Here is a 12,079-nt window from a genome sequence, read left to right as displayed (position 1 = left end):
AACAGATTGACAATGATTCATTCTTCCTTTTCTCTAAAATACCAAGCAGATAGCTGTCAGAATATGTTTATGTGTGTGTATACTTAAAGGGTTAGTTCACCCGAAAAGGAAAGTTCTGTCACTAATTACTCACCCTCATCTCTTTCCAAACCTGTAAAACTGTCACCGCGTGTACAGAAAGAAGGCAAGTAGAATCCAATTGCAAGGAACAGCAGTTTATTATGAACAATAATAGTAATGCTGGTCAGAGGCGGAGGACGGAAGCAGGTGTAACACTGGCAACGCAGGGATGCAATGGGCAGAGGGAATCCAGGCAGATCCAGTCAGCTCACGGGAGATCCGGGAAGCGGGAATCACTCGAACAGGAACCAGAGGAACAGAAGACAAAAAGCGCTCTAGGTCTCGTGAAAGCCTCACAACGATTTGACAAAGACAGGATGAAATCACACACAATAAATAGGACACTACATGAGACACAGCTGGCGCTGATCAGCTCATCAGCCGCGATAACGAGCTACGCTCCCAACACATAGTACACGTAACACACCTAAGACTAACACACGGCGAGGGCTAGACAGTGAACCCATGAACCGTGACAAAAACGTTTGTTCATATTCGGAACACAAATGGAGACCTTTTTAATCCAATCTGAGAGCTTGCTGTCCCTCCATTGACAGACTATGCAACAGACACTTTCAAGGCCCGGAAAGGTAGGAAAGACATCAAAGTAATCCATGTGACTCAAGTGATTTAACCTCAATTTATGAAGCAAAGCGAGTGTTTTGTTTGGGCAAAAAACATTCACGAAAAAACATTTGCTCTCGCATCAACACAACACGCATACGTTGTGGTGCTATCGTGAATGCGTGTTGGAGATTAATACTTTGTAAATAAAGTGGTTAAATACATTTTTTTTCTCAAACAAAACACTTGCGCTGCTTCAAAAAACTGAGGTTAAACTACTGGAGTCACTTGGATTAATTTTATGATGTCTTTACTAGCTTTCTGGGGCTTGAAAGTGGTAGTTGTGCAGCTATTAATGGAGGGACAGAAAGCTCTCAGATTTAATAAAAAAGATCTTCATTTGTGTTCCAAAGATCAATGAAAGACTTACGGGTTTGGAATGACATGAGGGTGAGTAATTAATGACAGACCTTTCATTTGTGGGTGAACTAACCCTTTAAGGGTTCAAAATAACACTCTAACTGCAAGTAAAAAAGGTACTACTTTTTTTTTTACAGTGTCCCTGTTACACATTACATATTCTTCTTATACTAATAACAGTACATTATGGATAATTCCAACCCTAAACCAAACCCTATTCAAAGTTCATGTTGTTAATAAATATTACACAGTACTTGTATGTATAATTACACTGCAACAATAAGACCTTAAAGTAAAGTGTAACCGTAAAGAATTGGCCAGTCGGACCGTTACTTTATGAGGCTCTATGGGCTTTGTATTGTCCATTAAAGTTCAACAGTGTAGCATTCAGTGTAGCCAGACAACATCTCAGGCAGACAGAGGCCTTCACAAGACATCTCATCAATTTATAATTATGAATGACAGACATTGCTTAGAAAACTTCATAATAAAGATAACCATCATGCTCCATCATAGTTTGATGTAAATAAAAAAAAACGACTCTTTGAACGATTTAAATGTTTCTGTTCCCACAGCAACCACAAATCAATAACATATAGTATGCTTTGCTTTTGATCTATATGCCGTTTTTGTCAGTTCATTGATTGTGTAAGCATGAAAGGTTTTTAGGGAATTATGTGTCTGGGTTTGTAAGAGTACTGATATGTACACTACCACTTAAACGTTTGGGGTTGGTTAGATTTTTAAATGTTTCTGAAAGAGGTATTGTATATGCTCACCAAAGCGTCATTCATTTAATAAAACAAATACAGTAAAAACAGTAGTATTGTGGAACTTTTATTACAATTTAAAATAACGGTTTTCTATTTTAAATGTAATTTATTCCTGTGGCAAAGCTGAATTTTCAGCATCATTACTCCAGTCTTCAGTGTCACATGATCCTTCAGAAATCATTTTGATGTACTGATTTGGTGCTCAAGAAATGTTTCTTATTATTATCAATTTTAAATCAGTTGTTCTATACATAAGATTTTTGTGGAAACCTTAATACAGTCTTTGATGAATAGAAAGTTCAAAAGAACATTTTTTGAAATAGAAATCTTTTGTAACATTATAACGTCTCGGTTACGTAAGTAACCCTAGTTCCCTGATAGGGAACGAGACGCTGCGTCAAACGCTGTGGGAACGCCCCTGCGTTGTGCGTAATGAAACACGTATGGAATCAGCCCAATGAAGAGATGGAACGTCATAGGCGGGTGACGTCATCGACCAGGAAACTATAAAGCACCCCATAAACACAAGCGCAACAGCTTCTGATAGGCCTGAAGGAAGCGCTAGCGGGAATGCCGGGAGTATGGTGGAATGACGCTGCGTCTCGTTCCCTATCAGGGAACTAGGGTTACATACGTAACCGAGACGTTCCCTTTCAAGGGAACTCGAGCTGCGTCAAACACTGTGCGAAAGCTAATACCCACGTCGCCATAGGACCAAGTGACCGCCATGTGAGAACTAGCGCACAGAGGACGAGAGCACCTGTGCCCCAGGGGTAGAACTTAAGTCTAGGTCGTAGAACTTAATGAAAGTATGCGGTGAAGACCATCCAGCCGCATCACAAACGTCACTGAGGGAAACTCCTGACAGTAAGGCTTTAGAAGCCGCCATACTCCTGGTAGAGTGGGCTCGTACACCCAAAGGTGAAGGCTGACCAGCCGACTCATAGGCAAGTGAGATAGCCTCGACCACCCACTTGCTCATTCTCTGTTTAGACGCGGGACACCCCTTCTTGGGTGGCCCAAAGCACACAAATAGTTGTTCTGACTTCCTCCACAGGGCAGTTCTGTGGACATAGGCGTCTAACGCCCTAACAGGGCAGAGTAAATTAAGTTTCTCCTGGTCAGACGACAGAAATGGAGGAGGACAAAAGGCCTGCAGAACTGTAGGTCTAACAACATTAGTAGGGACCTTGGGAACGTAACGTGGTCTAGAATGCAGAAAAGCCTTAACCATGCCAGGCGAAAATTCTAGGCACGAGGGTGAAACCGACAGAGCCTGCAAATCTCCGATTCTCTTTAGTGAGGAGATAGCAAGAAGAAAGATAGTCTTAAACATGAGAAACTTCTCAGGAACTTCTTCGATAGGTTCAAGAGGAGCTAGGGAAAGACCTTCTAATACGATGGCCAGATCCCAGGCCGGCACCCTCGTACGAACTGCTGGCCTCAGCCTCAGTGTTCCACGAAGGAAACAAGTTATAAGCGGGTGTCTCCCAAGAGAAACTCCACTGAAACTCCACTGGGACGTGGTAAGCAGCCAGTGCCGCCACATACACCTTTAGTGTGGAGGGGGATAGCCCTGTGGAGAAGCGCTCCTGCAGGAATTCCAGCACTGCACCCACTGGGCAGTTAACTGGGTCCTGCAGGTGCTCTCCACACCAAGAAGTGAAGTTTCCACTTAAAGGCATAAAGCTTCCTCGTGGATGGAGCTCTGGAGTGAAGAAGGGTCTCAACAACCTCGGTTGAGAGACCAGAGTTCATGAGCTGGGCCCCCTCAGAGGCCAAGCCCACAATACTGGGCGGGGGTGGAATATCATGCTGCCCGCCTGAGAGAGTAGATCCCTCCTGACCGGAAGCTCCAAGGGAGAGCCGTCCAGGAGAGAAATCAGGTCTGCAAACCATACTCGGCCCGGCGAGAACAGGGCTACTAATAGTAGGCTGACCCTGTCCCGGCGAATCCTCTCCAGAACTCCAGGTAGCAGAGCAATCGGGGGAAAGGTGAACAGACGTGACCTCGGCCACGGCTGCACCATAAGTTCCAAGCCCAGAGGGGCTGGATGGCTGATGGAAAACCACAGATGACAATGCGTGGTCTCCTTGGAAGCGAATAGGTCCACCTCGGCGCGACCGAAACTCAACCAAAGGAGCTCCACCACCTCGGGATGTCTCCAATCCCCCGGCCTCGGCCCCTGTCTCGACAGGGAGTCTGCTACCACATTCAAATACCCAGGAAGATACATTGCTCTCAGAAATAGTAACCTCCCTTGGGACCACAGGAGGATCTGACGGGCCAACTTGTAAAGCCGGCGAAACCGCAGGACCCCCTGATGATTTATATAAGAGACCACCGACATGTTGTCTGACTGAACTAACACATGATGACCTCTCAGGTCTGCTAGGAAGTGTTTCAGAGCCTGGAACACCGCCAACATCTCTAGACAATTTATAAGCCGTGATAGATGATGGTCCTGCGACAGCCCTTGGGCTGGACGACCACTCGTGACCGCCCCCCACCCTGTGAGGGAAGCATCCGTCATTAGCGTTACGCGACGACAAAGAGCCCCCAACACAGGCCCTTTGAATAGGAACCAAGTTTCTTTCCACTTGACGAGAGCACGAAGGCAGCGCCGCGTGACTTTGACCGTGCAGAGTGGATTTCCCCTCGGGGAGAATCCCTTGGTCCTGAGCCACCACTGTAGCGATCTCATGTACAACAGGCCGCAACGTATAACGTCGGACGCTGCTGCCATCAGACCCGACAGTCTCTAAAACTGTTTTACAGTAAGTAGCTGGCCTAGCTTTACTTGTTTCACAGCTGAGAGAATCGAAACGATGCGGGTCGGGGCGAGTCCACCTGCATCGAAACCGAAACCCAAACGATACCCAGAAAAGTGGTCTTCTGAGGAGATAATACACTTTTCTTTGCGTCCAGCCTCAACCCCTACTTCCTGATATGAACGAGAACGACATCTCAATGTCGAACCGCCATCTGCTCCGTCTGAGCTAAAATCAACCAATCGTTGATGTAATTGAGGACACGAACACCATGAAGCCTCAGGGGCACTAGTGCTGCGTCCATGCATTTCGTGAAAGTGCGGGGAGATAAAGCTAGGCCAAACGGAAGAACCCTGTGCTAGTACACCTCACCCCCGAAGGCTAACCTCAGGAACTTCCTGTGTTGTGGAAGGATGGAAATGTGGAAGTACGCATCCCTTAGATCTATCGTGACAGACCAGTGCTCGGATCTGATTTGTGACACGATCTGTTTGATAGTGAGCATCTTGAATTTTGGCTTCCCTACCGAGCGATTCAATAGGCGCAGGTCTAAAATTGGACGCAACCCCCCATCCTATTTTGGAACGATGAAATATCGGCTGTAATAGCCTGACTCCACACTGGGAGGAGGAACCCGTTCTATAGCCTCCTTTTGAAGGAGTGCTTTCACCTCTTGTTCCATAACCAGAGCCTGCTCGGGGACCACCACTGTAGGCAGAACCCCTCTGAATCTTGGTGGACGACACCTGAATTGGATAGCATAATCCCTTTCTATTGTCTGCAGGACCCAATGAGATATTTTTGGAAGGCTTTTACACTCTGCCAGAAATTCTACTAAGGGTACCAGTCTCTCGAGACTGGCCTCTGGTGTAACTTGAGCAGCAAACGCAGCGCCCTGTAACGGCACACCGCCAGGGAACAACTGGTCTAACCGCTCTGAAACCCTCCTCAGAGGGAGGGAGCGTCCCTCGGGAAATCGCTCACTGGGACCGTCTGCGCCCCGGCATGAAGGTGGGGTTGGCAGAACGGGCCCCTGAGGGCACCGAGGAAGAATGGGCACCGTAGAAAGAGGTGCACACCTTTCCGCCTCGGTGGGGACCACCCTCAGTGTCCTGCGCGCCGTGGCGCCAGGACTTCTTCTTAGCCGAAGCCTTCTTAGCTAATATAACTGTCCTCAGATCAGTTCTATTACTGCGAGATTTCGGCTGAGAGTGCCGCGGCTGAGCCCACTGTCCAGCAGGGGGAGCACGAGACGCAACACTCTGCTTCAGCGCCCTATATGATGAGCTCGCAGACGGCCGGGGCTGCTCCCGCCCAGCAGCCCCAGGGACATGAATTTTTAAAGGGAGAAATTTCTTAAAAGCTGTTGTTTGCTTTTCCTTCTCCTGGAATTTATCGAGGACAGAATTTACAGCATCGCCAAATAAACCCAGGGGGGAGAGAGGAGTGTCTAAAAGGAAAGCTTTTTCTTTTTCTTTTATATTTGTCTGATTTAACCACAGATGTATTTCTGCGGCCACCAGAGCTGCCATAGATCGACCCACTAGCTTGGCCGACTCTCTGGTTGCGCGCAGGGATAAATCAGCAGCCTGACGCAGTTCGCGAACCAAGTCAGCACTGACCTCCTCACTCTCACTCACGTCCCTCAGCAGGTCAGCCTGGTATGCCTGCATAATAGACATAGTATGCAGACATGACGCAGCCTGACCCGCCGCCGAATACGCTTTACCCACAAAAACCGAAATATTTCTAAGAGGCTTGGTGGGTAATGCCGGTGCCTTAACAGAGGACGCAGCCTCGAGGGAGAGAACACTCGCAAGCGTCTCTTCCACGCGAGGCATAGCCGAATAACCATATGATTTTGCCCCCACAATATTGGAATATGTTGAAGTCTGGGGACTAAACACTCTATATGACACCGTTTTTTTCCATGATTTCGACACCTCAGTGTGGAGATCGCGAAAAAAACCCGAACCACGGGGAGCGCGCACCGAACCGCTCTCCTCGAAGAGCCCCCGTCGGGAGCGGAGCGTCCTTAATGGCAGACGCTCGCAATGCTCACAATCAGCTCCCTCGAGAGCTGACTGGGTATGCTGCACTCCCAAACAAACAACACAAAGAACGTGTGTATCCCCACTCGTAAAATAACGCGAGCAGGGAGGGACACACTTCCTAAACTGCTGTTCGTTCGCCATATCTCTCTTGATATATATATATATATATATATATATATATATATATATATATATATATATATATATATATATATATATATATATATAAATTGTTTGTGTGGTGCAGAGTATGTAAAGACAGACAATATTCACACAGGGACAGATTCACATATAGCGCGACTGAAGGCACAAAAAGCTGTTGCGCTTGTGTTTATGGGGTGCTTTATAGTTTCCTGGTCGATGACGTCACCCGCCTATGACGTTCCATCTCTCCATTGGGCTGATTCCATACGTGCTTCATGACGCACAACACAGGGGCGTTCCCACAGCGTTTGACGCAGCTCGAGTTCCCTTGAAAGGGAAACGTATTTACTGTCTCTTTTGATCAATTTAATGCATCCTTGCTGAATAAAAGTATTATTTTCTTTTGAAAAGTAGTGTACATAATAATGATATTTGTCTGTGGGGTTTGTAAATATCATATAACATCATCATGACTCATCCAATTATTATCTCAAAATCAACCCTGACAGGATGATTCCACAAATCACAGGAGTCTTATATAATCTGAAGGGGTTTATTTGCAGTAAGGACTGGCTGAGTGTACATTTTACCAGTTATTACATAATTACTTAGCAATTCAATACATAAATGGACAAGAATCGTGAAACTAGCATTGCATTGAATTGGTGGCCAGACACATGGCAACCAATTATAGATTATGGCAAAAGTGTAGCTAAAAATATTTAACGGCAGGATGCCACAATAGTTCTTTTCTTTAGGGGTATAACTTTTTAATGAGGCAAAATATTCAGAGTGCACCTACAGCAATGACTCAAACTGTAAATATTCTCTCTCTCTGCAGACATTTGGAAAGTAATAATATAGAAATGATATCCAAGAGGGCATTTTCAGGACTGATCTCCTTGCGTAAACTGTGAGTAATGTGTGAATGAACAGTTCACTGACTGTGTGCGTGACTGTGCACAATCATATCATGTATAACATTACATCGATCCTTCCCTGAGCTCCTGTTTAAATTGATGTGTAACTGTACATCACTATCTGTCTATGTAATTATGAGCTCCCTATCCCTTTCTTCCATTCAGTCAGTCTGATGCTTTCATCATCCACTCATTGAAAAGGGAAAAAGGAGAAGAAGGATGTTACAATCAGGATGGAGGCTTGATTCAGCCAGAACAGATCCATGATCAAAGAATGAATTTTAATGCACCCTAATGCTGTTGTGTGTTCATGTATGTTTCAATATACCTGAGATCTTACTCTCAGAGGCCTGCTTCCATACACACATAACTGTTGATCTAATCAACATTATACGAAGGGTAGTCAGCCAACTAGAGTGAGGAAAGAGAGAGAAAGGAAGGAAATAACTGACTGGAGGCAGAAAGAAAAGCAGTGATGGTTATACAGCAGATGGAATTTGTAATGATACAACTTAAAAAAAACCCATTTAAACCTCTGACCTCCAGTAATGTGTACTTTTCTTTTTCTTTGTCTCGTTCTGTCTCTCTCTCTCTCTCTCTCTCTCTCTCTCTCTCTCTCTCTCTCTCTCTCTCTCTCTCTCTCTCTCTCTCTCTCTCTCTCTCTCTCTCTCTCATTTTTGCAGTTTTTTGACTCAAAATAGGATTGCGTCCCTGAAAGCAGGAATATTTAGTGACCTCAGCAGTCTGGAGTGGCTGTAAGTAGAAAAACAAAGACACCTACACACTCACATGGTGGATGAAATGAGATGATAGGTGTGATTCAATTGGGAATTGCAATTTCTCTCTCACTTTGTCTCATTCTTTTTGTTTCTATCTGTTTCTTAGGCTGTTTCTCCTTCTCTGTTTTGCCATTTAGTTTTTCACTCTTTTTCAATAAGGCATAATTGATGGATTCTGTTTGTTCTCTGTGAGAATGAAATGCAAAATCATTTAAATGAATCTCGGCTCTTTCAGGGCTCAAATTGAGACTTTGAGTCTGACCTGCTCTCATTTCCAAACAAAGAGCTTCATCATGCTCTCCTTAAAAGACTTGGGGTTTCTGCAAAGGTTATTATTTCAGATGAAGTTCAGATGATTTTTGGGGTCACTCTTTTGAATATATGTGTGTGTTTGTCTGCATGTGTAGGATTCTGGATGAGAACAGAATGTCATCTCTGCGTCAGAAGTCTTTTGAAGGCCTGAAATCATTATTTTTCCTGTAAGAGTAACTTTTAATTCACCTTGACAGATATATCTAATAGATGAATCTATAGTATATTGTGCATATACCTACAAGAGAGGAGGATAAATAGAAAAATTATACCTGTCAAATGTTTTTTATTTATTGTAAACTGATTTCTCTGTTTAATGTGTTGTATAGCTCAAGAATGGATGTATGTATTTTGCAGGTCTTTATTAAATAACTCTGTCGAACAGTTTCCTAAAACCTCGATTTGCCATGAGATGCCCCGTCTGAACTGGTTGTGAGTTATAAACATGACACTTTCATTGCATTACATCTAAAATAAATCCATGAAGCATTTACATATATACATAAAATCATACGTAAAATCATTTCACAAAAATATGTTTAAAATAATAAATGTGCTGTTTATTAAGATCACAATCAAGATAGAAAAGTATTTGGACACTTTCTGGTTGTCAAACATTAGTAGACCATGGTTATAATTATTGTGATGAACTACTCTGCTCAGGTATCTATATGAACTTGAGGGGAACTGACTTTATACATCCACTAAACATCAGTTGGTTAACAATAATATCAAAAATTGCTCTGAGAAAAGGTCCAATGTCCTTTTTTTTGTGGACACCTTGCCTGCAATAGCACAAGGTTTGAAAGATGCTCCTATGTGTTACTCTAATCTCTGGTTTCTCTAGAGCTAGGATTAATACTTTGTTGATGCTCAAATGTGGGCGATAAGTGGGTCAGTTAATTGTGGAAGTACGAGCCAATTTTGCAGCTTTGTTCCTGTAAATTATCTTTTTTTTTCACTGGGAAGTAAGTTTTGAGTTCTGAGAGTCACAGTCAATTTTCGTAGTGTAATCAACAAAAATTGTATTCCTCATAGTATGACCCCTTTAAGTGTCCAAATATGGGTAACACTTTGTTTCAGTGGTCAACTTTAGAGAATTTACTAACTATAAGTAACTTTACAACATCTTAACTAACTCTCATTAAAATATTAGTAGTACATCTGCTTAATATCTGCTAACAATTTATTCCGATGGTCTCCCAACAGACAATCTACTAACTATAAGTAACTTTGCAATTACGAACTTCTACTAACCCAAACCTTATCACCTGACCCTAACCTTACAGTCTACCAATACTCCAATAACTCAAAACTCAAAGTTACTTTTACTGTAGTTTGTAGAATGGATAAAGTGGACCATCGAAAAAAAGTATAACCCAAATATGCTTGGGGACCCCCTTATTTTTCTAAACCAAAATCTTGATATTTAATAATTTTGACTCCATTTTGACATCAAACTTCAGTGATCAGCTAGTTGTTTGTTATTGCAGGGAAATGGAGGGTAATAGAATTTCATCTCTCAGGGCATCAAGTTTTAGGAACTGCTCCTCTCTCACCGTCTTGTGAGTACACACACACACACACACACACACACACACACACACACACACACACACACACACACACACACACACACACACACACACACACACACACACACACACACACACACACACACACACACACACATGCAGATTTAGGTTAAAGTGAATAATTTAAGACCTTAGCAGATTAAAGACATCGGGAATGAATAAATTACAATAATTACTCATGTTTTAGATGTACATGTTGATATGCATCACGAATATCTGGTGCTGTAGTGTAAGGCCTTTGATTTGATCTGTCAGTGACATTTGAAGGACACTCTGCCCTGAGAGACAGAGCTCGCTGCATTATGACAGCTTCTCACTCACTCTTCCACATTTCCACTACAGGCACTTTTATGGGCCAATGAATTTTTTTAATTAAAACGTTTTCTATTTTTTAAATGCCCTTTACAGTTTTTTTCAATTGCTAACAAGATTCGGTCAATACTGAAGCCACATTTTCAAAACTCTTCATACAGTCTGCATTACCAAGATGAATCTTGGCCAAACATATGTGGCATATGTGCAGTATTGGAGACGAAGTTGTGTCAGGAAGTCTTTCTGTGTGGAGTTTATATGTTCTCTCCGTGTTGACGTTGGTTTCCTTGACAATCCAAAGACATAAACAAGACATAAATTTGCCTGTAGATTTGAGTGTGAATATGAATGTGTGTGTCTCATCCTGTGATGGAGCGGCCATCTGTCCAGGGTGTTAGCCTGCCTATGACCAGAGACACAGGGAAAGACTCCAGCCTCCCCACAACCCTACACATGACAAGCGCTTTGAAAAATGTATGGAATAGATGGATGGATGGATGTACAGTACTGTGAGGGTTCTAGTCCTCCTTCTCTTTGCCACTCTTCTTTCCCCATGTGTCTTGCTTGATCAATGTTTCCAAACAAAATAATTCTGAAGCCATCCCGATTTACCAAAAGATGACTGAAAAAAAAACCTACCGTAATAGAAACTAAAAATAGGACACGTTGACACGCTTTCAGCTAAAATTCCAGTTAGTTGTGTTTTTTAATAATTATTTCATTTAATATAATACTCTGCTAAGATTTTATGTTTCAATATAGTTCCTGCAAAAATGCATAGAGTTTGCCATCATTCTGATTTGAATGTACTTTTATCAGTTTTGAAAGCAGTGTGTTAGCATTCGAAAAATGTGCTACAAATATATAGTGTTTTGCGGATGTTGAAGTATGAATGACAAAAATCAAGCGTAGCGTCAGTTCTGGCAGGTCACATTAGTGAAGCTCGCATCAGCTGATCCACGTCTACCTATAGGAATATGACGCCTATCACTGCATCCATATATAAGCTCATTCAGTGTAATCAGCAGCTTTTGCGTTTCTCAGGAGCCAATTACCTCCTCCATCCCCAGGTCCTCCTCTCTTCAGTCAGGATTTGGCATTCTGATTCCCCCTGAATCAGACTAAAATTCTCTAATTATGGGTGCTTCTCATTTCTTATTTGTGCATCCTCGTTTCCTTTCCTCGCTTCCTTTCCTAGCGTCTCAGCTCCACCCCCTGTAGGATGCGAGGGTAGGCAGCAAGGAAAGAAAACGATGACGGAGGAATCGAATGAAAGCTTTTTTATACATCACTCTAGCGTCACTTCACTGCGTC

At 43.1% G+C, this 12,079-nt stretch overlaps 1 protein-coding gene and 1 long non-coding RNA gene across 3 annotated transcripts in view; one reads left to right on the top strand and one right to left on the bottom strand.

Moving 5' to 3' along the window:
- rxfp2l (relaxin family peptide receptor 2, like) overlaps positions 1–12,079 on the top strand; it is a 49,483-nt gene that overhangs the window by 14,227 nt on the left and 23,177 nt on the right. For both annotated transcript variants that reach the window (XM_077231105.1, XM_077231106.1), the window contains exons 6-10: positions 7,689–7,760; positions 8,451–8,522; positions 8,954–9,025; positions 9,216–9,290; positions 10,352–10,423. In XM_077231105.1, coding sequence (XP_077087220.1) covers positions 7,689–7,760; positions 8,451–8,522; positions 8,954–9,025; positions 9,216–9,290; positions 10,352–10,423 — 363 coding nt within the window. The remainder of the gene's footprint in view (positions 1–7,688; positions 7,761–8,450; positions 8,523–8,953; positions 9,026–9,215; positions 9,291–10,351; positions 10,424–12,079) is intronic.
- Positions 8,627–12,079, bottom strand: part of LOC143739036 (uncharacterized) — a 36,564-nt gene continuing 33,111 nt past the window's right edge. Inside the window, exon 3 of the long non-coding RNA XR_013204128.1 lies at positions 8,627–8,732. This is a non-coding gene — a long non-coding RNA (uncharacterized LOC143739036). The remainder of the gene's footprint in view (positions 8,733–12,079) is intronic.

Source organism: Siphateles boraxobius, unplaced genomic scaffold, assembly GCF_051911475.1.
Source record: "Siphateles boraxobius isolate OS27281-9 unplaced genomic scaffold, OSU_SipBor_1 16, whole genome shotgun sequence".
Classification (NCBI taxonomy): Eukaryota; Metazoa; Chordata; class Actinopteri; order Cypriniformes; family Leuciscidae; genus Siphateles; species Siphateles boraxobius.
The sequence above is the reverse complement of the archived record's forward strand: the minus strand, read 5'-3'. Positions and strand labels throughout refer to the sequence as shown.